The 27,319-nt window shown below is 46.6% G+C and overlaps 1 protein-coding gene across 6 annotated transcripts; it reads left to right on the top strand.

Annotated features, from left to right (window-relative positions):
* Positions 1–2,815: 2,815 nt before the first annotated feature.
* LOC121599638 lies at positions 2,816–26,916 on the top strand. Of its 6 annotated transcripts, none has more exons than XM_041927599.1 (7): positions 2,816–3,005; positions 3,091–3,092; positions 23,512–24,473; positions 25,561–25,648; positions 25,766–25,851; positions 25,957–26,124; positions 26,206–26,916. In XM_041927599.1, the coding sequence occupies exons 3-7, from the start codon at positions 24,369–24,371 to the stop codon at positions 26,290–26,292; spliced, it is 534 nt and encodes a 177-aa protein (XP_041783533.1). In that variant the 5' UTR covers positions 2,816–3,005; positions 3,091–3,092; positions 23,512–24,368; the 3' UTR covers positions 26,293–26,916. The 6 variants fall into 6 exon arrangements, with proteins under 6 accessions (XP_041783533.1, XP_041783529.1, XP_041783531.1 ...); XM_041927596.1 differs by lacking the exons at positions 2,816–3,005; positions 3,091–3,092 and adding exons at positions 3,891–4,119; positions 22,474–22,599; XM_041927595.1 differs by lacking the exon at positions 3,091–3,092.
* Positions 26,917–27,319: the final 403 nt, after the last annotated feature.

Raw genomic sequence — 27,319 nt, 5'->3', positions numbered from 1 at the left:
CTTAAAACGATGGAAAGCATAGCAAACGAATCACAGTACAGCACATTTACCAACCACAACCATGTTGTGGAGTGCTGTCACTCAGTAACATCTTGACGCACACAATCTAATCGATAGCTTATATCACATTCATTGAGATGTTTTGCTTTCCGAGGTGCCAAGAGGATTGATACTATCTGTTTTCATTCCCTGGTGTTTTCCTTTATCTGTCAGACTTATCTCGGGAATGGTTTTTTTGCTATACACTCTTACCGACACAGCTTGTTTCGCATCATGGTGTGGTGTGTTTGCTTATGAGTCTGTTTTTTTGCCGAGTTAAAAGAAGATACGCAAAAGAACGGACCATTTCCATTCTCACGACATTATTCGTCTTCTACACCGTTTCGACAAACAAGCGATTTCCGACTATACTCAAGCGATTTCGAGTTGGCTTGCTATCGGTCTTATATCGATCGGTTGTAACTGCGAACACGGGAATAGCGCACCACGATGATGACACCATCATCCGTCGAGAGTGCCCACTTTCTCGCACAATAATGGCCCAGCTGTCAACGGGACGTATTCCAACCACCCTGTCCCCGGGGGAGGGAATTTCCGAGTTGTGTTTGCCGACGAAGCGGTACAATGCCATTGCAAACCCAAATCACGAAGCCCGAAAACTGATGACGCGCTGAAACCAATTAAGCATATCGATCGTGCCAAGGTAGCATTTAAGCCTTTAAATGTACTTTTTACTTGCTGATTGTGTGGTGAATTTTCCTGGAACATTTTTACACGTTGTTTTGCATCGGTACACATTCAACCATGACAATAGAGCTTGTAGCACTTATATCGCTTTTGTGAATACTCTCGCCTACTTGTTATTCCATGCATTAACGCTCATTATCACTTCATTATTATGGTCACGTAGTGTATTCGATGTGGGAAAAATGAACCATTTATGTGATTAATGCACGTAATGCATATCTCGTTTTATTCGCTTCGCATGCATGTTGATTGCAGGGAAAATCAATCTATAGTACAAAATGACTATGTATCATCGATAGTTTCCTCTAAAAAAACATAGCTAAAACAACACAATAAACTAAAGGAAACTAACCCAAAATAAGACACACAAATACTAAACACGCAGTCAAATGACCGTAACATTAATAAGTAAGCTGACGGCAATGGAGGGGTGAAGGAGAACAACCCAAAGTCAACTATTGAGCAAAAACCATTCCGAAAGAACCCTACTTTTGCCTGCTTCCCACAGTCTTCGATGCGCCTTAACGATAATGTGGCCTAATGATGATGCTTGGGACGATTACGGTCGCTTTTTTTTTGGTACAGTGTGGACCTATTTACATTCTGATTCTGTTCGAAAGTGTTACAGCTATCGTATAGCAAGAAAAGCTGTGGCAAATTAGCTCTTGGATTGATTGCACGCTCATATTATTTGATGGTAGCAAAAATGAAGTCACTCTATTTACGAGACTCCCTTCATGTCAATTACCTTCTAAACAAACTGAATCCCAACGCAACTGAATCGATATGCTCTTGCCACTGCTTTAAAATTACACCTAATAATGATGAACAACATTATCTATGCTCACTCAATCAAGCCATACCAAAACCACCGTACCGAACCAGGGAGCGTTTGTTACCCACTCCAGGGAATTCTGTATCTGTGGCTGAAAACTGTATAAATGAAAGCTCTCATCTGCCAGTGGCAGATCGAGATACTATTTTAGTTCAATTCGCCACCATCAACCTCACCCCGCCAATTTCGTTCGGTACGGCAACAGTAAATCTCTCAACAAAGGGCAATTAACTCAATTCAGACCATTAATCAAACCTAATGAACTTTTCCGACAATTTACGATCACCCGCGATGCCCACGTGCTGCAACGTTTAAGTTGATAATGATTTGATATTTCTATTGCTGCTGCTGTTTTTTTTATTTGTTTTTAGTAGCTTTTGAGTGTGGAAAATGTGGAGACAACAATTTGATATGACTGAGATTGACATATATCATACGCTTTCCACATTATAAGAGAAGGAATTTTTAAGGATTTTTTTCAATTTATGGAAGCAACGAAAAATATCATATTAAGTATTAGCAGTATTGTGATTTCAATTTTAGTAACTTAGTTCATCTTTGTAATTTTAGTAATTTTAGTAAGAAGTTTATCTTTAGTATTTTAGTAACAAACGTAGTACTTAAGTAACAAAATGTTTAAAAATTAATACATCATTTTAATAGCTCACACAAAATACCTTCAATCTTTCCCACCTACCAATCGAATAAATCAAATTTTCCTAATCTCAACCAACCACCACCAAGTTCATACCAAGTTCGCCCCATGCCCCCAACAAGCCAAAATGACACTTGTTGACACGTTGACGCTCGCCACCGCTCGCCAGCACGTGCACAGACTGCACAAAATCAAGCGCAACGCTTAGACGTTCCATTGTTATTGTTTGCTGGCCATTTGTTACCTTTTTTTTTGGTAGTTGTTGTTCCCTCCTGTCCGCTTACACGCGCTAAATCCAGCGCAGTACAAAACGGTTTGTACTCCCCCCAAAACGTATGCTAGCCCCACATACGTAAGCGAACGACCAAACAAAATGAAACTAATTAAAGCGAAGCAACAAACGACGCACAGCACGTCGGGACTACGAACAAGAGCGGAAAACACAACACACCAAAACGGTGCTGCGTCGACTCGGCTGAGCACCGTGTACTAAAAGCGGCCGCTCGTTGCTGAGTGACCGAACGCGTTCCTTCGGTCGTCATCATCATCCAAAAGCATCCGTCCGAGCAGGCGGCGGGCTCAGTGAACGTTGAGCCTGCAATCGGTACGGTACGAACCCGGGGCGGTACGAACGTTTGCGTGTGCGTTTGCGCGTGTGTTGTTCGGGAGGTTGCGGGAAAGAAACACCCAGCACCTACCGCCCTGCTCGGGGCAAAGGCAGGCCGGATGGTGGCTTACACTTCCGTGGGCAGTTTGGTTTATTTTTCGGTATGTTACACCGTGCGACAGTTCCCGGTAGTGTGGCAAACCTGGTTTTACGCATAAATTTATTTTAATTGCACATCGATTCCAGCGGTAGGTTCAAGTTCAATGGTGTCCCGAGTGATCCTTCGTGTTGTGTTGTAGTTTCACTTTCTGGTCGGCCCATTAATACGCTACCATTATTACCATTATTGCTGTTGTGAGTCCGATAATTAGTGCGAACAATTAAAGAGCAAAAATCGCAACCCCACTGGTACAGTTCAACCCTCCTGCGCAACAAAGAAGAATAGGTGTGTCTAACAAACGAACAAAAAACACACACCAAAACAACCCACCACGGTCGCCGGTGGGCAAATAGATCGCGCCCGATCGGGCATCGCGATAATATGGAGTGAAATATTACACCCAGCGGCTCACGCGAGTGATAAGATGATAAATTGGTGTGTGCGGCCGCCATTATCATATGTAATCCCCGGCGTGGGGAAAACTCGAATTGGCCGCACCCTTTCCGACGTCTCCGCCAAACGACAGACACACCAGCTGCAGCGTGTCTCAGCACCGCCCAGTCGATTGGCGATAATGGAAATGGAAATCGTTCGATCAGTGCTGCTCACCGTCGTGTATTAACCCTGTATGTGAGTGTGTGTGGAATGAAGCTCTTTCCGGGGAAGTATTAAGCCCAAAACGGGAAAATTATCCCTACAATCATGCAAACTGCTACCGGGAAACGCTTCGGCTTGGAGAGGAAATAAAGCGAAAGGGGAAAATTCGGTCGGCGCTAGTGAGAAAAAAGGTGATGAACCTTTACCCCACGGCTGACCACGACCTATACGCAATTAGCCCGCCCCAGAGCAGGGTGTAATTTATTGTTTTCCTAGAAGGTTATTATTACTATTTTTGAAGTGCACAGAGAGAGAGAGAGCGAGAGAAAGAGCGAAAGTGAAAAGGAAGGGAGTGTTTCCAAATAAAAAGCACGACCTAGCAGTGGTGACCGGCATAAACATCTTCTTTTCTCGTAATGCGTAATGTGTGAACGATTTCATCTGGATTACGCAGACAGGCTGCTCGAACACCCCGTGTCTGATCTCATCATTAACACTTCGCCCCTTTTTTCGTATCGGTACGTATCGTCACAACAAAAAAAGTCCGCTTCATATACACACAGCGTGGTTGTAACTGACATTATCGCCAACCTCAAATCTGTATCCGCGCGTATGCAAAACATTCACGCAAACGTCAACAACGCCGCTCGTGCGGGGCCACGTGAGCTTTCACCGTGAAAGATAAGCCTTGTCGGCATGTCGGCATTTTTTTTTTGGCAAGCATACACACTCTCTTTTTCTCTGACTGAGGCGCGGAAATTCTAACGAACCTCGATGATGATGTTTTCCCCCGGATCATACGGAACTCCCTCGGTCCTCTGGCTGATGGTTTATTGATGATATTCCGGCATTCAGCGGCATCCAGCTAGCTAGCGAGCTCACACAACCTGCATCGTAATTTGAACCTTTTTTTTCGTTGTGTTGTGCTTCACTCTTACCGTCTACGCTTGACTTCACAGTTTTTATTTGATAAATCCCATTTCCTACGTGATAAACAGGTTTTAACAAAATGCGGGCCACGAACTGGGAGCCATCCGGGAGGGGCTGGCAAAATCACGCGGCAAATGTGTTGTGTGCTGTAAATCGAATCAAATCGGTTTCTTGAAAATCGACGAGGAAAAAAAAGGAAGTCCCGTAAAAAAAGGAAGAAAGCAACAGGGAAAGAGACAGACATACAATCTAATCTTGCTCCGGGGGAATAAACCATCTACCGGGACTGGTTTGCGTGCCGATACACCTCAACGGTTGTTCAAACGCGTTTTTGTCGACCGTAAGGATCACAGGAACAGTAAAATGTTTTACTGTAAATAAAATTTCATTCGCAGCGTGTTAAAAAAGCTTGCGGAAACATCGGTGCAGCAAGCACTTCGTGATTGGTTGGCTTCTGTTTTTCTTTGTTCTTTTTTTTTACTTTTCGTCCGCCGGAAGCAAACAGGTGTCGTGCCTGGTATAGTGCACCACACAGGCTCGTGTATAGTGCGTGTAAATATTTGATTTATGTGCGAATAAGCTTGTCCATAAACGTAAATTGATTGGTTAATACAGGACAGGAAAAGCTTTTAATTGTTCATTTGCTTCAATCGTGCAATGCTTCCGGGAACGGATTGGGACGAACAAACAGGTTTTATTTCATCACATCATTCGCTCATGGAAAAAAAGTGTCATAATCAACAGAACAAAAGTAAACATTATTAATATGTTTTACTATCCCTGAATCATAATGCTGCATCTTCCATTTTGAAGGGATTTTTTTTTATAAATTTTAAGTCGTTTGGTCTTATTTTTAAAATGCTCAGCATCGCTACAGCAAACACCTACCAAATTACAAATTCAAAATAGCAGACAAAGTAATGGGACAGAACAGCAATCCCTTTCTTATTGATTTCTATTTACAAAACTACCCCCTGAAGTCATTTCCACCATCCACTCACCAATAATGAAAACAAGCGATCAAATATCCCACCCAAACGAAGTGAAGAAACAGTTTTATACTCGCACAATGCTGTGCATGGTTGAATGTGTGTGTGTGTGTGTGTGTGTGTGTGTGTGTGTGTTTTTGTTATTGCTTTTCACACAACCCACGCCTCAATTAGTCGCCACCGTCATTATGATGTGCCGCCAAGCGATAACCCTTCAATCGATCATTCGGTCGGTTTTGTTTTTATTTCCTGCCCACACCGTTTTTTTCATACCGGCGCGTTCCAGTAACGACTCCGAAAATGGAAACGCTGTTTTGCCCACTGCCCCAAACGTTCGTTATTTGCATTGTTTGCTTCCTTTAGGGGAGGGCTGTTTATTTTTTTTTTTGTGTGTGTGCTGTGGGTCGCCGTGACCAATAAACATTTTTCATTTGAAATTTTATCATTTCGTAATGTAAAACAGAAGCAACAACAAAAAAAAACCACACCAACCACGACAACAATCTCTTTTCTACACCTTCGACACGGGAGTTGTTGCTTTTTTGTTGTGGGGAAGGATCGCAATCGCTAAAAAAAAACCCCCCGCCAAAACGAACGCTTGCCCGCGGTGCTTCCCGTGCAGGTGGTCCTTTTTCATACCTTCCGCTTTAATGGGGCCTTCGCAAAAGCGCCCCCGGGGTAAAACGGACGCTGGATTTTTTGGTTAACGAAATACATTTTCTGTTGCGAGGGAAGAGGAAGAGAGAGAGAGCGAGTATACAAACACAAACCGCTTACAAAACACGCTGCTCCAACTATACGCGCAACGCCCAAGCTTCCGACCGGAAGATCTCTCCCGCCAAGCCAAAGCTTCTGCCATTCAGTTTCCCATCTTTATGTGTACGTGTTTTTTTGTTGCTGTCTCTTAGTTTTCGTCTGGTGGAAAATTGATCTTTACATTACTCTTTTTGTTAACGCGAACTTGACAACAAATCCATTTTACAGTGAAACCTCCTTCCTTATACACTCTCTTACAAACATGCTTTTGCACGCCTTTGTGCGACGGAAAACCGGTCAAGGGTTGTTTTTTTTTTTGGGACTCAAAGGTCAAGCACATTGGGTGGGAAAGGGGAGAAGTGCCTACTGGAAAGCAGCTGCTATTTGCCCGAGCGTAACTCTCCACTGTTGACCACAAAACCTCGGCAGGATGCGGCGGGCAAGACATTTTGTGGCAATTCGGTCGGTCAAAGTTTCGCGCGCCCAACTTTTGGAGGGAAATTTGTGTGTGCCTTCTATCGTTCTTTCCGATTGAACTGATTCCCTTTTCCAAATTGCTCCGGAAATAATTTATCCACCATTCGATTGTATTGTTTGCTCATTGGAGATGGTTTGACGATGACCTAGAAGTGATGGGCGATTTGTTTTTTGAATAATTGTTATGTTTAACTAGCGCGATGAGAACAATTAATTGGGCAAAGTTTGCAAAGAATTTAAGGTTTTTACAGATAATATTTCTAAATAAGACACAACTATGATTACAAATTCCATTTTTACGGAATTCAACAACTTCGCCTTTAACGCAAGCGCCTGCATTTGAATCTCTTCAACCACCAATGAGGCTCGAAGGACTAAAGATAAAACAAAACACGCAACATTGACAACAATTTCGGTGTAAAACACACCCTAATTATTTCAGACATGAACAAACGAATTAAAAACAACACCGCTGCCCGAGCAAATTATTTTGCTAAATAAATACAACCTTCGAGGCTTTATTATCTTTAACCATTCCAGGTGAAACCCCTGCTCCGTCAGCCGAAGCGTTTTCGGAAGGCAAGCGTACCTTTTCCTCCTGAAAAGACAACACCGGAAACGTGCTTAGAAAATCTAATCGCATCTAATTCAATGTGGTGAAGCTGTTGGCAAGCGGTAGGCTCGCTTGAAAGGGGCGCCACTAACGAACTGAATTGTAAGGCACATTCATCTGCCCAATTAGCTGCCCAAGGTGGCTGCCATTCATGCGCATAATGTTTCTTCAATTGAGGGGGGAAATGGTGCGGGCGGCGAAGATAAGATTTGGCGAAAAGATTATTGAACAAGTCGGCGTGTGTGCTGGGGAAGGGAAATTGGGAAAATTATCTTAAAGTGGATCATTCCAGTAATGCAACTGAATCGGCATGATAAGATATTGAATATATCCTCATAATGAGTTATATTTTTCAACCATTTTCCTTCCAGCAGAAAGCGGTCCATAATTTATCATCGAAAACCCTCGGAAGATTGCTGGCTATGCCGTTTAAGAATTCATGTCCACTTCAGCCCCTTCCTCAGCACCCCTGGCCCTAGCTCCCGATATTTCACGTTCAGCTCCGAAATCGAGCGACCGAAAAATTTGCTGACCCGATCATAAAAATCAATAACAACGACTAGTCACGATTCGGGACTCAAACCACCGCCGTCTCCCCACGAAAAAAAGGGGTAAAGATGAAAAATGTATTAAATTATCTATCCGAAGCAAAATTTTCCACAAATGAACATTTTGCGCTAACACAGCCAATCCGCTTTGCCGCCGTCACCGCCGCCGCTGCTTAAGCTTGCTTTCCAGCTTTCTTGTCGCAGCACGCCTTGATTACCTTAACCTCGGTTCGGTCGCTATGCTTCTTCACCGGGCTCTACGCTTTGCCCTTGCGTAGCAACACTCGATCGCTTTGATGCACTTGCCTTCGCTTTCGCCTAAATCGATACCGTAAACCGTCACTTTCTTTGCTTTCTTCAATGTCCACACACTGTCCCCCTCCTGCCAACACTGTACCACGTGGGTGCGTGTGAAACTTCAATGTCACCGGACCGAACTTTGTTATTGTAGCGCCTTTGGTGGGCCCGGCAAACTGTGGCGGAAATTGATTTCCTGTCCCGTTCTTTTGCTTTCCTGTTTGCAGTGGGGTTTTTTTTCTCTCCTTTTTAACCTTTCCCTTTTGCTTTTACACGGTCTGCATGCACACTGAGGGACAAATTTAACCGTAAACTCTCTACAATCCTGCCCTACCGCTTGCTCCCACTCTCGTTCTCTTGCTCCCATCCCAGTGTTTGCCTGGGTTTGAGGTTAGTTGCACGACGGATGGACAGTTTTTCTTTCCCCACAGCCGTACACAACACAAAGACAGGATCATCGCTGTCCTTGTTGCCGTGCGATGAAACACTCTTCAACTTTGACGCCCCGGCGTGGCGTGCTGTGTGACAGCTACACGAAAGGTCTCGCGCCCAACACCCGCCTCCCCCATACAACCAGGCCACCCGGGAGGAAGTAGCAAGCGTTGTAGCGCTGTGTGCTGGGTAGCGCCCGCAGCGTACCGTGCCGGTGGACGTACTCCACCGGGAGATGGATCGATGCCGCCGAAACCCAACGGGGGAGTAGCGTGCGAATGCTCCATTTCATCAAAACCGTCCAAATGTTGGTGGGGACGAATGACCCCACTTCTCCCGGTTGTCTAAGAGGTCGCGAGACTTAAAGTGTTTCGGTTTCGGGCAGGATCGACCTTTTGCCCCATGGACAGGACGGACAGACAGTCCGGACATAGCCGAAAGCCGAAATGGGATATCGCGTGTGCGGGCAGGATTATGGTCACAGGATCCTTGGAGAATGTTGGATGATGCCCGTTGTTTGTGGCGTTAAGTCCGAGAGGAAAGGAAGCTACACTGTCGCCAATGGCAAAGTCACTTCCTCTCGCGCGGCTAGAAGCAAACTGCACGGCCCGAATCCAATTTCCCGCTGCTGGACTTCATATCTCTCGACAGTTTTCTTCCCATTCTGGCCGACGACCCTTCGGTGCCCTCCAACACACTCGAACTCGTAATGACACTCTGTTGAAGTGCTTGGAAGTAGACGACGGGCGGGGGATTTATTTCGTGTTTTTTTTTTGCTGTTGTTGTTGCTTGGGAGAGCGAGATGCTCAAATAGCAACTAAAGCTCGGATAACAATTGTGCGGTTGACTTACCGTGTAATTCAATTTCTTGCCTCTGTGTCTCTGCGCTTCTCCTTCTCTGTGTGGATTTGTGTGTATTAATTTGATTTGCTTGATTGCATCAAACTTTGGGACTGCTCACTTTGGATGGACCGTTCTGTTCAGTTTTTAATATAAATTTTACATTTCCTACAACGCTGTACGCATTGGCTGTGTACTGCTTTTTTTTGCAATTTGCCTTTCAGTCCACAACCATCATTCGCCCCATTTCGCTTTCTGTTCATCCTTTACCAACTCCTCGCAGCCTTTTTCGAGATTATTTTTCCAAACCTTCAAGTCCTCGGCAAATATGCCGCTTGCCGCGCTTTCCCTCAATCGTGTTCGCCGGGAAAAACCATCGCGCCTCCCCCCCTGCGGGTATGTTTGTCTTCGCATCCGAAGACACACACACTGTTTGTTTTGACGCTCGTTACTTGCGGATGGCTTTCGTCATAATTCCCGTATTTCGCTCTCTCTCTTTTTTTAAGTGTCATTTCCTGTGAACGATTCAAAGCCGGTGAACTCACCGCTCTGCCAAGCATGGCGACAAGTGGACGAACGGACAAAAGGGTGGCGCGGCGAGGTTTTGAGTTGATGGATATGTTGTGAACTTTTCTGTTGGTGTTCTCTCCCTCTGCAACTCCTGCCAACGCAGTTTCTGGGTCACTGTAAACGTTTTCTCGCCCTGTTCCTTTCCGGCCGAGATGCACGGTTGACAGTTGTGCTGTAAGTTTCAGGGCCACGCTGAGTAGCTCTAAAACGCTGGATGCTCTCTCTACTAAAACCTTAAAGCAACACCACATTCGCTTGGTTTCGCTCGACGTGTATGTACAGCGTGCGCCTGGCTGCTTCATGATTTTATTTACTCTTCCCTTTTAACCCACAAAAGCGGAAGACTTGAACTTGTTCCGCTTGAGTCGGTACGGCCTGCGACCCGGGCTGTGCTCTTCAAGAGCTCCAAGAGAGCTGTCCACCGAACGGATCGTTCCGCCGCGCTTTCAAAGCCTTTGCCTTAAACCGGCCTCTCGCTCCGCAAAACCCTAATTGATATTGATTTTGTGATCAAGGCTCAAGCAGTGGGATGAAGTTTTTGGCGCTCGCCTCACTCGCCCAGCAACAGCTAGTGCGGTTGAAGATTATTGGCCACAAGATCCGGGGACAGGGGTACGCTTTGTTTGGTTTCGGCGCAAGTGGCTGCCCGATCTGCTGGGCTGAACATGAGCTACAACGTTGATGAATTTAATTAAATTTCTACTTTACGATACGGTTCGGTCGCGCAGCTTTCGCGAAGTGCACCAAGAGCGTGGCCAGAGGAAAGGGCCAATAGAGGTAGGTGATGATTGGTGGCAAAGCTTCAGCGTTGTCGACCAAGGCAAGGCGGCGCTTGAAGTTGCGAGAAAGCCAGGGGTTTTTGGTGTAACCCCATCCTTGACGTGCATCGGGAGCGTTTGATAAGCGTTCGTTGTCTTTGCATCGTACACAACCGCACACGGTTTCAGTTGACAGTTTTGCGTTCGCCTTTTGCGTTGTCTGTGTCAGTGTGCCAATCATCTGCGGTGCGGTGGTGGAGAACGCTGACGAAGGTTAACAATGTGTAAATAATTATAATGTTTCATGCAACTCTTTGTTTTGTGTGTGTGTGTGTGTGTGTGTGTGTGTGTGTGTGTGTGTGTGTGTGACAACCTCTGGGAAATGAGCTTGAAATCTACATAAAATAAGCTTAACGTCTTATTCATGATATGCGAAGCAGGTTATTCAAGAAACGCGTTTTTTTGGTCCTTCGAACCGGATGTAGTACTAATAACACTTGTACTAAAACCACAGAAAGTGTTTTATATGAATCGAAACTATCTCCATATAGGCAAAAGTGAAACAACTCGCTCATACTAAATTTTGGAATTAATGTTGGCATCATTCAACACTGAAGAGAGCTTTCGAATGAAACGGTACCATATTTCGCTTGAAGCATTGTTCAAAAATGCATGTACACATTCAAGTGTGGATCTGCACACTTCAACGCAAACGAATTATTACTATGCACCATCACTCAGTTTATATAATCAGTTCTCGGTTTTTAATCCCGACTCCCAGTACTGATGCTTTCCGCCAGCAATTAATAACAATCAACGCAGATCATATTTACAACATTGCGATCGCAACACACACACACACACACATCTCCATCTAGGTCGCACATCTCTGCCCCAAATGCTTGCAACAGACAATGAGACGAGAGAAAAAAGTCCACCAGCATATTTGAGCATGATTGTGTACAGCGTCGGTGTACTTCCGCGCTAGCGAATGGTGCAGTAAATTATCCGCATCCCGCGGGACACGGCCACGGCGCGGGTGATAAATTGTTCCCTCCCACGGCCATACACCTGTGCTGGAAACCTACCTACTTCCTCACCAAAACCTCACGCGGATAGTGTAGCGCTCGGTACCTCGGTGCTGACATATTTCACCGAAGCCCATTTATCAGTCCGCCAACCCAAGTGCACAGTGCCCGGGCTGCATATTGCATCCCTGCCCAGTACAGTGCAGAGAATGCAGCTGGCCGCTGGTCACTACGTCCACCTGTAGCCATGTACATGTAGAGGTCGGCTCACACAGGTCACGGAGCTCACGGCCTCGCAATTTATTGACTGTTAGCGAGACCGGACCCGACCCGACCCAACGATGCACAGACACCGTTGGAGATGTTCCTCGGGTTGACTTTCCAATGTCACACTCTCCTCCCACACACACACACACACACCGCAAAAGCAAATTAAATACCATGGATGGTGGCCATGGAGTGTGAGAGCCACCCAGATACAGACAGATCCGAAAATGCTGCTGCTCTATATCCAATTTCTGCACATTTGACAGCGACCCCGTGGAATGTTATTACAGTCGTACGACGGGTGGACTGACAGGGCGTACGATGGATACACACACACACACACACATACCGCTGGACACAGGATACTTAGTACGTGACTGGCAGGCTATATAGTGCCATTTTAAGCCCCGGCCGCTAAGCTATTAAGGCACGCTTGCAATAGCGCCCGGAGCTCTTTAATTTGACGTTCCAGCATGGCTGTATTTGCTGTCCATATCCGTTGCCCAAACGATTAAAACTGCTTCGATCTGAGAGCCGATTTCATTGACTTCAGCTCATCCGGTGGGTTTAGTGTTTGGAAAACATCAATAGCTCATGAAATGAAGCCTACCATCAGTCCGGTTTTCCTGAAATAGTATTACATCTTTTGCGATCAAATATGTATAACGCTCCACACGACAGAAGCTCAGTTTGCTCCACCTTAGACCATGCTTCACAGCACACCGATCTGCTTGTTTAGCTTGTTGTTCAATGCACTTATAACTTTTACCGCATCAAGAAGAATAAACCATTGCGCCGGAGGAAAGAATCACAAGTTGGAATCTCTTCCCCGGTATTGCCCCGAGAGCTATACATCGTTCTATATCGATACGCCGGCATATCGAGTGAGTGATGTTTTGCTACGACCTGGCACTTAATTTACTAGAAAAACATATCCACAACCCCGGCGGGTAGAGCATCGCACCACACATTAACCTTTTCGCTTCGTATCGAGCGGCCAGCTTCTTGCGAGCTTCGAAGCAAAATGCAGTGAGTGGTAGCCGTTTTTTATTATCTCCCAGTGTTTCGGTGCTACCCCTTGGGACCCTTGGGGAGGCTGATGCACACATACAAACACACACACACACGGTCACACACACACATACATACCACATCGTCCACTTAAGATATCGTAGAGTGCCAAGCAAACACGATAAAGTAATTGCTCACTTGAGCAAACTCTCTACTCGCAAAAGGCGCTGTCTCGCTCGGTCGATACCGCCCTCTGTATGAGGCGGTGCGCACTGTAGATGAGTTTGATAAAATCAGAAGCACTAGAAGTAAATAATCCGGGCACGGAATGGGTTGGATTGCTTCGCAAGTGCCTGAGCTGAGCTGCATGCCGGACCGGTGCACACACCATTTCCGACGGAGCTGTTTTCCACCATTTCCACGGCGTTGCAGTCAGCAAATCTGGCAACGAACATTCGCCAGCAATGCGTCTTTGTGCTGCGTTACTGGCCGATCTTATACGGACCAGTTGCTTGCTTTCCTCTTTCAGTGGCCAAGTGGGTTCGGTTCGGTTTCGATGTTTGCGATTTTGGCCGGAATTTGTTGCATACCTGGAAACCCGGCCTGGAATGGCAGCTGAAATGGATACTGAAGACGTTGATCGGCAATCCGTACCGGGAACTGTCACGCTGCCTCTCCCTCCATACTTACACTCACTGAGTCCTTTCCAAGGGCTCAAGCTTTAAAAAAGCATCTTCTTATTTCCTGGTATGCAAACAGGCACGGCCATACATACACAGTCACTCACACCACAGACGTGCGTGCGTCGCCCACTTGCAGTTTTAGATGGAATGGAAATTCTTTCCCACTGAACGGGGTGAAACATTCTTTGGCGAAGCAATTTTAACACCCCGCTCACGCTCGGCGCGGCTGTCCCCCATTTCCGGAACACGTGCTCTCTTGCCGGGGTCGCGATCGCGATGCGCCGGCCTTGAAATTTTCTCCCACTCGGGCTCGGCGTCGGTTTTTGTGGCTAACCCGCGCGGGTACGCGTGAGGAATACATTAGAGGTGCTGTAAAATTCATCGCACACAAACACTTTAAAATTCGCGCGAACGATACAACTTTCAAGAGATTGAACTGTTTCGTGCTCCAACTGGAAGCAACTTGGTGCTGCTGCAGCGGCAGCATAACTTGCTGGCACTGTACGTGCCGTACGTGGATTGGGAATGCGGAGCGAACAGAAAACGCCACACAGCAGCATCGGTTGCAAAACGCTTTTTGGCGCTGGGAAAAAATGAAAATGAAGCCGACTGAACGTGTAGTTGTTATGCAATGGGAAGAAACTTTCCCCGGTGCTATCGCAAAACGATGCAACGAAAGTATAAAGCAATTATTCTTAATGAAGATACATCCTTTAAATAAAGAGCGATGAAGTAATCTTGTACATCAAATTGAGATTGGGATTGTATTGCAGCAAGCATGATGACGTTCAATGCCGACTGCCACAGCGCAAGAGCTGTTTTTGAGCATTTTTTTTTCGATTTATGTCTTTTTTACATTTTCTGATAGTCTCTTCTATGGTCTTTTTCTCTAGTTTCGCACCTAATGGTCTTTATAGTATTACTTTTATTTTCTTTCTTATTCTTATATTTTTTTCTGTTTTTATTTTATATTCTCACTTTTGATTTTATAAGCCTTTCTTCTCGTCTTTATTAACTTTTTCTGTTTTTTCTTTTTTTCTCTTTTTTGTTCATTATTAATTATTTATAAATAACCATTATCGCTTCTTTTCAGTCCTTTTTTTCAACTTCTTCATTAGCGTCAACAACTAGGACTCAATAGACTTAATTACTACGCGTAGTAAGAGAACCACTTCTTAAAAGCTTTCCAACTTAAAAGCTTCCACAATGTGAAAGGGTTTTGCCACATTTAAATTGATCCTTACATTGCCATTCACTATTCGATTGTTATTGAATTGCACCCTTCATCCAGCAGCCCGGAACGTACCTCTTGGCGCAAACAATGGCAATGTACCAATGCTTCAACAAATTATCCCATTGAAAAACAACTTTCCCAAGCTAATTTATCAAACACTGTAAGCCCCTTTCCTTCAACGCATCTTACACAAAACTTTCGGACTCTATTCAATTTATGGTCCCCGTCCTCTCCCCCATCCTAGCATCACCATGCCAGTTCACAAAACAGTGTCCAACAAGGAAGGGAAACCATTACCTTGCCATCTAGGCTACCTTGCAAATCCAGCTTTGATCACTTGTTTTGCAGAACAAGCTCTTTATCCAACTGTTCCGACGTGGCCAAGGGGGGGGGGGTAGAAAACTTTCCCGAAAGGTTAAAAAATATGCAGCGCACCTCACCCCCGCCGGGGGGGGGGGAAACTTCTCACGCCAACTTCTCAACCGTGACTTATTTAAAAACCGGGAATGTGCAAAAAATCACCATCGACAGCAGTGAATAAAATAAACACACAGAAGAAAACACAAGCACACACACACACACACACCAGCTCACCAGCAAAACCGGTAAAATCAAAAATGCAACAGTTTTATCTGAGTTAATTAAAAACTTCTCCACCGAAAGGAAATGCGCGCTGGAGCGTTTTATGCAAAATCTTTGTTTCCTTTCCCGACTTTCCGTTGGTTTTTTTTCGGTTCTTCTCTGCTGCTATCCCCCCGCTCGTACTTATCTATTCTGTTCACTTCATCTTGACTTTTGTAGCGCGGAAGTCTCTAGTAAAAGGAACGTTTCGTTCCTAGCTCTTCCTTTCTCTCTCCTTGTTTGAAACTAGATGGAGGTTTGTTATGTTTTTCGTTTTATTTGTTTTACAGTTTTACTTTACGCTAATGCATTCCTTTTTTTTTGTTGCCACAATTTCTATTTTACCACGAGCCCTTTGCTTTTGGCTTTTGTTTGCAAACCGCACATGCCACATCGCTCCGTAAATGGAGATGGATATACCGGTTTTCCGTTCCACGTGAATCCGAAATGGATACACAGCAGTCCAAAGTTAGCAAAAGGGAGCAGCAAAAGCAATCCAAAATCAACTCCAACTGGAGAAAATTATCTTCCTCCTACCACACACACACACACTCACACACGCTCATATCAACACAAAAGAAAGCGTTGGTGGCGGGAAACAAAGGAGGGCGGGGAAAACAGATGGGTCTTTAAAAATAAAACAAAAGATAACGCTGCGATTACAATCAGCTGCCATTTTTCCCGCGAGGGTGGATGAGAAAGTTCCTTTGCTACTTTTTACCGATTTGGACTTTTGGTTTTTCAGCCTCTTCCTCTCCCACTGCCCCTCTCTCTCTCCGTACCGGATAAGTGAAGCCCCAGATTCTCGGGCCATTCGGGTAAGTCCCGCATGAAATATGGCTGGTACTTCATGCTGGCTGATAAAATGGGTTCCAGTCCATCCGGGAGAGGATCTCGGAAATAGAAATGGCAAAAAGCGATCCGGTTGCCATTTTTCCCACACACACACACCAAACGCATAGACACACATACACATAGAACCACGCACTGACAGTGGAACTGAAACCTAGCCATGCATATTTTAATGTTGAGTTGATGTTTAGATACGCTGGTACGCGATTTGGTGCACCGCATCGTCCTCCTTCTCCTCCTCCTCCCCCACCTCCCCCTTCTTCCGTTCTTGCGCTAGATAAAAATACACATCCGAAAAGGATGTCAGATAGTAGAGCGTGCTTCAACCGACACAAAAACCGAAAGCAACATGGCCCCCGAAATGGAACCGCCGAGTCATACTTTATTTGTTTCTCTGCCCAACAATGCTGCTCACACAGTGCCAGTTGCTTTTCCCACCTGCTTCCTCTCCCTCACAAACCCAAATCCAAACTCTCCCACACACACACACACACACACACACACACCCTCGCACAAACAGACACAAAAACCCACCACCAAGCAGCTTTCGAAGCAGCGCACTCAACCGGAACGCAACCGTCGTTCGATTCGTCGCCGGCCGTCGGTTTCATTCGCATCCGCGCATTTTCCCATGGCAGTGTGATGGTGAAATGGATATCTTGGCTCTTGTTTTTTTTTTCTTTTTTTATTGGTGGGGATATCATTTTTCCACCATTTCATTCATTTCAACATTCCACAAGAAGGAGGCAACAACAGACATAGTGAGAGGAGGAAGTGTGATGCTTTTGTTTTAGCTCGTTTTAAAATAGTTTGGTATGTTCGAGTTTTTCGAGCAAACTGCTCGTGCTTTTTTTCTTTCTAGTTCGTGTTCTAAAGTCTCTTAATGTTTCTTATATCGTTCCATTATATGCACAAGTCTATTCAACGTTTATTTGAAGCACATAACCTTCCTTTAGCGTACTATCAAGAATCGTTTTTCGTTTCTCTTATCGCTCTTATCCTCTTTTCCTTCGTTCAATGACACTGAAGCCCCTCTTACTCTTTCAAAAAACAGACAAAAAGATTATGTCAATGGTCTGCTCAGCCATCTCAATAGATTCTTGTCATATGAATGTACTGAATAGTAATTTCAGCAAAGTGCTCTTATCATTGTGACACCTGTTTTCAAGGTCGGAGGCTATGGCATTTTGGTGTTTTTTTTATTATTATTTTGCATTAAAAACACATATTTTTTGCTAAAATGGCGACTTTAAACAAATAAAAAAATAACTTTTACGGAAGTGAAATACCACCAATCTAATTATGACATTATTGCTCTCTGCAGCAACAAAAACAGCCGTAAGTGTCAACTGATGAATACCCTCAACATTCCCATTATACCCTCTAATTAATTACTACCGCATAGCAATCACTTGCCGCCCACCAAAAAGCCAACCCCCCCCCTCCACCCCCTTTTTCATGCACTGCAATGCGCCACTAACAACACACGCCGTATGGCTCTGTATGGCCGCTCACCGCACGTGCTTTGGGTGTGCGAAATGTGTGTACGCTGTGCCGGTTCTTTTTACCCCGTTTTTCCTTTCTATTCAACGTTTAAACCTTCGCCCTCACTTCCAGCTCTGCTCGTGCAATATTGAAATGATCAAATTAATAATAAAATGCCCCGCAGCGGTACCGTCATTCGTTGCCACCCGTTGCCACAAACACAGAAACACACAGGAGACAGCAAAAGGTGCACGGCGGCGTACAGTGCATTTCCGGCGCACTGCTGCAACTCGTTGAAAAATCGTACCGCTACGGGGATGGAGGAAAACAAGCAATCGTTCCTGCAGCACTCGGAGTAGACACACACACACACACATACAGAGCCGTACACACATCGCTCTTTCGCTCTTAAAATGTGCGTCACGTTCATGCTAAACACTAGACCGGTGCTTTAAGATTATCCCTTAAGAGAACAACGCGGCTCGCTTGAACGTGACCCCGTGTGAAGTGGCCCACGGCTTCCAACTTCAAGCTCAGATACAGGCGGCAGTTGTTGTACTGTACTTTCGCTCTGTGTGTGTATGTGTGTACTGTGTACGAAGAAAGCTTTAAAAAGGCTCACCTTTCTTCTGCCACACCTCCGCTGGTCCGTCAGTCGGGCGGGAAAAGTCGTTCCGTCGCGGTATCGTTGGTGCACGCGATGGGACGTCATTATTTTCATCGCCTGCTGAGACGACGGGCGCTGTCGGTGGCAAGCGGGCCGGCTGTTCGGATCTTTACTTCCACCTTTCGGCTAAAGAAGCAAGCAAAGCGTCGGAAGGCGTCGAACGAGAACGTACGCAAACAGCGATCCTTATCGCCCTTGCTTCCCCCGGCCCGGTCGGTATCGTGTTGTTGCGCTGTGAGCTTCCGCGCGCGGTGTATTTATGATCCGCGATCGGCGTCGCGGGCTTTTGCGAGGAGTTCGAGCTAATCTCGACGGGCTTCATACAATATTCAATCGTTTGTTCATGCTTTGCGACCCACCCTGCCCGCAGTAAACACTTGCTATCCTCACGAGAAGGAGCTGCAGCAGGGCTATTCAAATGTCGCTTCAATACAGATCCCACTGCAAACAAACGTACCATTTTCGTGCCTGGGGCAAGGGGTGGCAGTCTTGCCTTGAGACACGCGCCGCCATCCTAACTGCGGAAGCGGCGGAGAGCTGGTGCTGGCGCTGGAAAACATAAACACTGGCCCACCCACCCATCAGCCCATGAATGGGAGGGTGTAGAGAGCACGGGGTCGAATGCTATTCATGCTTCCGAGCCGACGGGTTTTTGAATAGCACCGGCACCGGGGTTTTTAGCCGAATGAAAAACGCGCTCCCCAAAAACGAACGTTTGCTCCCAGCTGAAAAACAATCTGTGTTTTGGGCACTTTTTGTCGCATAGAGGGTAAGATGATGGAGGAGGGGAGAGAAAAAATCCTAACAAACACTCCCTCACGACCCCACACCACCGCCGTGGCAAACGCGTATGCTTACACTTTCCGTACCACTTTGCCGTGGTTGCCAAGCGATTAAGCCAATGAGTTTGGTTGCCTGGTTGTGTGTCTGCTGTGGTTTATGCTGCCACGCAATATTCCGCTCTCCCTCTCTTCGCCCTGCGCTAGACCACTGTCGCTACCGTAGCGTCGGAGGTCAGTGGTTACGCGAGTCGGCAGGCGGTGAAGGAGTTATGAATTTCCATCCCGTCTCCAGACGGCGCGCCATTTTGTGCCGCGGGCGTTCCGTGGCGTACGGCTTTAAAGCGCGAAACATGATCCGCAACCGTTCGTCAGCTGTCGCCTACCACCACCAACACTTTTGCCGCGATGCGTACACGCCTCGCCTAGCCTACGGGAATCGAGGTACGAAGTAATGAATATTCAATCCACCGCCGCGGTCGTCGCGGCTGGATCGTTTCGGCAGTTCGGTGCTATTTGCTTAAATTAAAATTTATCACCGAATGCTAACAGCCGACAGTGCGCTTTTATTTTCGTTTCATATCGATCCGTTTTTTTTTCCTTTTAGTTTTGGTTGTGCTATACGCTACACACACACTCGCGCGCGCCTTTGGTGGTTGTGTTTGTAAACAGCCTTAAGCCGCATTTCACAACACGCTGCTGTCGGTGTTAAGATTGATGAGGTTTTATCGGAGTGATTTCACGCTCGTTTTCTGTTCCTTATCTTCTCCGTGAGCAAGCTGAATGTTATCAGACGATCGAGTTTCTTCTACTTAATCGCTTATTCATTTTATATTGAAAACAGTTCATAAACTGCTGCTTTTATGTGAAAGTTCTACTCTACTCATAGTAATTCATGTTGTGACTCGTAATATGTTATTCATGCCCTTGTATAAAAAGGTGCTCAGTAGACATATTTCTTATTTTATGTTATTATGTCGAAAACAACGTAATTTACTCAGCATTTTGTAGTTCCTAAAAAGATCAATTCGATCATCAAAAACAAGGAACTTAAACATAAATTTGTCTTGATTAGTGAGATTGGATTTAGTGCTCTCTGGAGCGCATCCACGACTCCAACCCGACTCCGACTATTGTTAGTACGATTCCAATTCCAGAAAAATGTCCTGATTCGAAGTCATCCGGAGTCGTAGTCGTCTGGGTCGAAGGATGATTTCGGCCGACTAAGGATGATTTCAACTCCGGCCGATTCCGGAAACCTGGGGAAGACCCAAAACAACTCCGACTCCGGACGGCTCCAGACGATTCCGAACGATTCCGGATAATACTGGGTAGACCTACCATCCGGAGTCGATTCATCACTAGATTGGATATCTCAGAACTCCAGCTCTCTGGCTCCTTTTACAGGGTTTTTCAGGAGTGTTCATAGTTGTGGGATACTTCCTTAACTCTTTCTTGTGGAATGTGAACATAATAAGATGAAAATTTGACTCTATGGCACCCTGTTTGGACCACTTCCTTGGAAATTCCCATTGGATTTGTCCAAAAAGGGTGCTATGGAGTCCAATTCCCATAACCTAAGGTACATTTCTCAGAACAAAGGGTCAATAAAGTGTTCCTCAGCTATGAGAACCCCTGAAAACCCCTATAATCTTACAGTTATTTACAATCTGAACCCTACAAACAATTAACCAATCATTACAGGATCGTATACTGAATATGATTTAGAAGATCGCTTCTGTGTGGAGTCGTCATGACTCGTCTAAAATGGTATAAATATCTCACGAATAAGTTAATTCGTCCAAACAATCTAGAAGTTACAAGTATGTTAACTGTTGTAATCTAGATAGTTTGACCATAGAAGACATGCAGTGAACTACTGACAATGCTGAGAATACTCAGAACATGCTAATGGAGGTACAATGTTTCCAATGTATCAAACTGCATTGGAGCATTCAGAAACCCTCACAACAAATAAAATCCGCCAGTAACATGCATACAACAAGCAAACACAAAGAGTTGAAGCGCCATAAAAGCGTCATAATTCATCGAACAATGTCATTAAAGCGATAGCCAAAAGCTACCCCCAGCTTTGTACCCTTGAAGTGTGTGTAGGACTGCGTCACATACAAACGTTGACACTGGTCATATGCCACTTGCCGGCAAAGCGTCTTTGTATGAATCAATAAAACCAGCACAAACTGGACACAAACCCCTCCCCCCCACTCCCCCGCTGTTCAGCAAGGAGCAAAAGTTTTTTTTTTGGCGGAACTTGTGCTCCCCACAAATGTGCCTCCCGTTTGCTTCACCATATTTATAGTCGCCCGTACAAATATGCGTCATATCTGTCACGCGCTAAAGAGAAGCAAACAAACAAACGGCACCACCATTGGGCGGCTAGTGGGGCAAACCAAACTTCCAACTCAATCAACCTTATAACCTTCTGACGCGTGGATGGAGCTGGATGAAAGGAAAGGAAAAAGGTAGCGAGCGACAAAACGGTTTCCGGCCAACTTTCTCCATTTAGCCGGCGTGCTCTGCGAGTGTGTGTGTACGTGTGGCTGTGAGAGGATCGTCACAACTTTGTCGTCCCTTTCCGCGTATCCCATCAATCTCTTTGCAGGCGGGGTACAACTTTCTGTATTGATTTGCCCACCGCCGTCGTCAGCACAATAAATCGTTTCACCGTTCGTGTTCACTTCAATCGAAACTACCATTCAGTATGGAGAGAGAGAGAGAAGGACCAAGAACTCTACGCTACGAAGGACGAATTCAATCAATTATTATAATTTCATTCCATTGAATGTTTTGCCTTTTCCGTACCCATTCCCTTGTCCCACCCTACCCGACGTTGGCCACAAACGGTAATTCACCTTCTGTTTGAATCTGTTTCCATTTCCCATTAATCAGTTTTTTGCGCTCCCTTTTTCTCCGTGTAATGTGTTCGGCTTCCTTCAAAAGCCCAAGCAATGTTGTTCATCATCAGTAATACATATTTTTTTCCTTTCTCCATTTTCTCTTCTCTCTTTTTGCAGAGCTTTTCTTTGTCGTTCGCCTCAGACACTCAGAATGAGTGGAAATGTACTAAGCGACTGCTCGAACTAAACGAAACGAAGGGAAATGCACTGTTTCGTGCTAAACTATCACGATTGTACCACGCTGTAAGCGGTTTCCACCAGGTTTCTCAACCAGTACCATAGCTATTTCCCTGCGACAGTTGCTGTTCCCCGGTCGGCAGCCGGAAATGCAAGCGTGTAAAGCGTGTCAACCACCCTTGCTGCCAGCGCCACCGTTGCATCCGCAGTGCAACACAAAGGAGAGTGGAGTGCATAAAACTCCCTCAGCATGCAGTGCAGGGCAATGTGCAAAAGGAATGATAAATGAAAATACCTTCCAGCGCTCTGGAGAGGAAAGTCAAAGGCCACACCAGAGCAGCGAACTTTACCATCAAACGGACGGAACTGTCACACGGCTCCAAAACGTAGCGCTGGCATGCCGAAGGACTAGAAATAGAATCGTGCACAAAAAGCTTAACTCTCCAGGGATCCCCCCCCCCCCTCTATGTGTCTCTCACTCCCTTTCGCTCTCTCTCTCTCCCTTTTTGCTGCATTTTTGTTGGAGCTTTTGTCACCATTTCAAGCACCAAGCGAAGTGACATAAAAATTCAAACTATCAAACGAAAAAAAGCAAAAAAAAAACAACAAAATCCATTCCCGCCCCACCGCTGGCCAGCCGGCGGGTGGTGAATTGTTACACTTCACCGTGCGGAAAGGAAATAACTCTTGCATAACTTTCCCACTGTCTGCCTCCAGTACGGGATGGCCCGCCAGAAGGTGGCTGGCACCGTCCAGTGCGCTCGGTTTGCCCCAAGCAGCAGCAAACCAAAGCCGCGCAAGGAACGCATTTTTTACAACATTCTTCCTGTTCCCAGCACCGGCGTCGGGCGTCGGGTTCAACTCTTGTAAAAACCCTCCTTCAGCCGGGCGCAGTGCAAGGGCCCGCAGACACGCGAACAGCACAAAAAGTGTCGGTGTTATACTAATATCCAATGGATGCTTCTCTCTATTTCCCAGTGCACCAGTGCAACCAGCGACGGAACTCACCCAGATAGTGGCCTGTGAACGTAGCGGTGGTGGTGGTGGTGGTGTACTCAACGCCTGTACAATGTTGTGTGAGCAAGTAGTGAAGTGAAAAGCAACAAGAACGGCAATATTTATCTACCCCCCCGAAGGGTAAGACTGCCCCCCGCCTGGGACTGCAATCCGGTGGGCCTGGTGTCTTTCCGCGGGAACTTCCGGCTGCTCGCTCGCACGATAGATTAAAAAGCACGGATTTTATTGCGCATTCTCTCGCTCGCTGCGCGTGAAGCTGTGTAGTGAAGGGAACAATAATTAAGTGAAATGATTTTTGCCTGGCAACGGCAACCGAACGGCAGCCCGAACCACCCGAACGGAGGGCAGCAGCAGCAGCAGCACAACCGGTACAATGTAACCGACCACCGTGGCGTCTGTTTTGCGGTCGTTCAACAGCAGCAGCAGCACCACTGTCGGTGGCACCGGAACGCGTAGAGCACGCCCGAGCGACGCCGACAGCCTCCGGCAAGCTTCCAGATTTTTTGCCAAAAACAAAGGGGTGTGTGTGTGTGAGTGTTTTTTGTTTGCTACAGAAGCGCACCGCTGTACCAGCTGTTTAAGCCCAATCCTAGCCAACACAACAACAAAAAAAGCACGGGGAGTCACTAAATTAGTGGCCACCGAAGCAAAGTAAGCAAACAAAAAAGGGCCCAGTCAAATAAAAATAAAGTAGTGTGCGGGGAGTTTGCACATTACAAGCATAAGCCGCACCACCGCAGGCAAACAAGAAATAGTTTATCCGTACCGGTGCCCATCCGCCACCTCCTCCTCCCGCCAGCCAGGAGCTGAAGCCAACCATGAAGTCTGCCATCCTGTATCCGTACGGTCCGCTGCGCGCTAATGGTTGCTGCCGGATGCTGCACGCCAAACATTTGGCACTAACGAGCGCCATCTACACCCTGGTAAGCGGGGCCGGAATTGTTATTCCTCTATTTTATATCCTCCTTCTCCTCTCCTCTCCTTCCTGCATGCTTCCAGTTCCTCCATTCGCCCCCTCCGCTGTGGTTGGAGTTTCGTTTGCCAGCTAATTAAACATCGCGGGGGCTATCGCGCGTTTTCCGGGACGCGGGGTCGAAACAAGCGAAATGAAGCGAAACGTGCGAAACTCCAACTCCACTCCAACCACCGGTCGCTGGTGGCAGTGCATGCAGGAGTGTAACGTGATATTAAGCGACAGCGTACAGTACGGTAGCTAATGTCTTGTTACACGGGCACCGCGTGGCACCTCCTATTAATGGACCGTACACGGGTTCTTCCTGCTCGGCTTCTTCACTGTCAGCTAATTACTGCTTCGTCGCTAATGATGGTTTTGGTGCCAGCACTTTGCGCGAAGTCATTCGTAACTTCCATTTAGTGTGACATGTTTTGAGCACCGCGAGACCGTCGCTCCCAGTGCTTGAAGTTTTGAAGTGGATCTTCAAGAGCCCTTCATTAAAGCTGGTTCCACAACAAATAAAAATAATTCCAACACAAAAACCCATCACGAATTCCAACGGATGGGGAAGATTCCGACGAAAAAATAGTACATCGTGTTCTTCCGAAAAACTCCCCACATACACACACACACATACACATTCTTCCGGAAACACGCTATCGCTCCACGTGCAAAATTCCACCAAAAGCTCGAGCGGGGGGGGGGGGGGCAAAAAGCTTCCGACGGGCGCAGTACTCCCCCACCGCGCTAGCAATTTATTTTCCGGCCTGCTGACTGGAGCATGATTGAGTGCGAATTAAAGCCCCTTAACGGTTGCCATTATGCGAGAGATTAGGTAAATTGCATCGGATAGCGATACCCCCTCTGAGAGAGAGCGAGTGTGTGGTAGAATGATTCCGAGCTGTGTATGTGTGTGTGAGTGAATGGAGGCGGAACAACCCGTTTTTGTGTGGGAACATATCCTCGGTTGGTCGGTTGGTTCTAGTAGGCATTGAAACGTGTGATACCTCTCCATCTCGCTCACTCTGGCTCTTTCGTCCCGTTTTTTTTCGCAGAACATTTCCATCCTGGTTGTGCTGCTGTACTCGTGGCGCATCAGCGTGAACGTGAAGAAGTACGGCGACCTGGAGGATGTGTACTACGGTAAGTGCGATTTTGGCACCGGGCATCCAATTATTCCGAGTCCCCGTTCCCAACAGTTCCCACTAAATCGGGTTTGTTTCTTCTGCTCTTAACAAACCCACACACACGCACACACAGGCGTGCAGATAGCGTACTTCGCCATCATCGGTACGCAGTGTTCGATGATACTGCTCAGCGTGGTGCTTATTTTCGGCATCTATCGGGTAAGTGGATCATTGTAGCGCCTTCTGCACACTACTACCAAAGCACAGGGAAGCTTACGGATTCGTTCACTGGTTTAACACACACACACACACATACACACGCAGGAGAACATCGGTCTGGTCGTGCCGTGGATAATCGGATTTATCACCTTCATGGCACTGGAAGCGGTCGCAATGGTCTACTCGAACGTACTGCGCGACCACGTGAACCGGCAGTTCGATTCGCTCTGCAAGGCGGAGGTGGCGTTCTTCATATCGCGCGCCATCATCAATGTAAGTAGCAAATGTGCAGTTCCAACCCCGTTTTGTTGCGTTTCATGTCTGCAAGGGCGCACTGCTTTACATCACTCACAGATAATGGCGATGTGGGCGGTGACGCGCTTCTACAACCTGCTGCGCGCCGGCGTTACCTGGAAGGGCCCGGAGCTGATCGAGCTATGACACAACTCGAACGAGACGGAAAAGACGCTCGCGTCCTTCCGCGAAGAAACGCGCCTGATCGTGCGCATACCGGCGTGCGACGGCGACGCTGCCGAGCTGGGCCGCGACGGTGACGACGGCGGGACGACCGACACGGACGACAATATGATCGGGGAGGGCCGGCGGCCGCCGGCCGCCCTGCCCCATCAGCGGACCGGTCTGTACCGATGGCCGGGCGAGGAGGAGGACGAACCGGAGGAGGGCAAGAGTGCGGGCAGTGGTAGCGAGGAGGACGACTCGCTGCTGGTTGCGTACGACAGCAACTCGGTCGCGTCCGTTTGACAATATCGCAAGCTCCTGCGGTACGCGGTGGCAGAGCTGCGGCGCCAGGCGGACAGTGCCGTGCTGCTGTTTATGATTATATTTTTTATCGAGGTGTACGCGCAGATATTTATATTTTTCTAGAGAATGTAGCAACGCTCGTACCGCAGGCGCTGGAGAGAAATAGAAAGAGGGTGATTTTGGTCAATGTGATCGAGCCGAGGGGGAGGTTCGGCCCTCGAGTCGACTTTGGCGAAGAAAATGCTTATTTACTGTGTCAAGTTGCCGAAAGCCGAAACAAATCCTAGCACAGGAGGAAGGAAGCAAAAACACGGGAAACGGATCAATGTTCGGAACTCCAACCATCCTAAACCCGAAAGAGTTCACTATTGAGAGGAGATAAAGAGACCTTGGGATTTGGGATTTGTTATAAGCTAGGTGTAAGATGTTGTGAAACTGTTAAGCAGCAAGGAGACAAAATGCAAAACAGATGTTAATGTAAACAGGTGTCACCGCACCCCTGCTCGCCACAAAACAAAGCTTGTAAATAGTGTAGCCAGCGGCAGGGGCTGCGCACAGTGTCACACTACCCTACCAATGTTAGAGAGAACTATGTTTAAAAAACCAAACGTTGAAACAGAGCAAAAAACCCACTTAAACATTTAAAACACTGAGAAATCAAATACTAAACCCCACACACATACCAACAATAAAACAGAGTATATAA

Source organism: Anopheles merus, chromosome 3L (assembly GCF_017562075.2).
Source record: "Anopheles merus strain MAF chromosome 3L, AmerM5.1, whole genome shotgun sequence".
In the NCBI taxonomy this organism is placed as follows: domain Eukaryota; kingdom Metazoa; phylum Arthropoda; class Insecta; order Diptera; family Culicidae; genus Anopheles; species Anopheles merus.
The sequence above is the reverse complement of the archived record's forward strand: the minus strand, read 5'-3'. Positions and strand labels throughout refer to the sequence as shown.

Excerpts from the sequence above, each read along its gene's own strand:
- LOC121599638 (XM_041927595.1), top strand. The coding sequence starts at position 24,369 with ATGAAGTCTGCCATCCTGTATCCGTACGGTCCGCTGCGCGCTAATGGT. Across the intron at positions 24,474-25,560 it reads CGAGCGCCATCTACACCCTG|AACATTTCCATCCTGGTTGT; the intron begins GTAAGCGGGGCC and ends TTTTTTTCGCAG. Across the intron at positions 25,852-25,956 it reads TTATTTTCGGCATCTATCGG|GAGAACATCGGTCTGGTCGT; the intron begins GTAAGTGGATCA and ends ATACACACGCAG.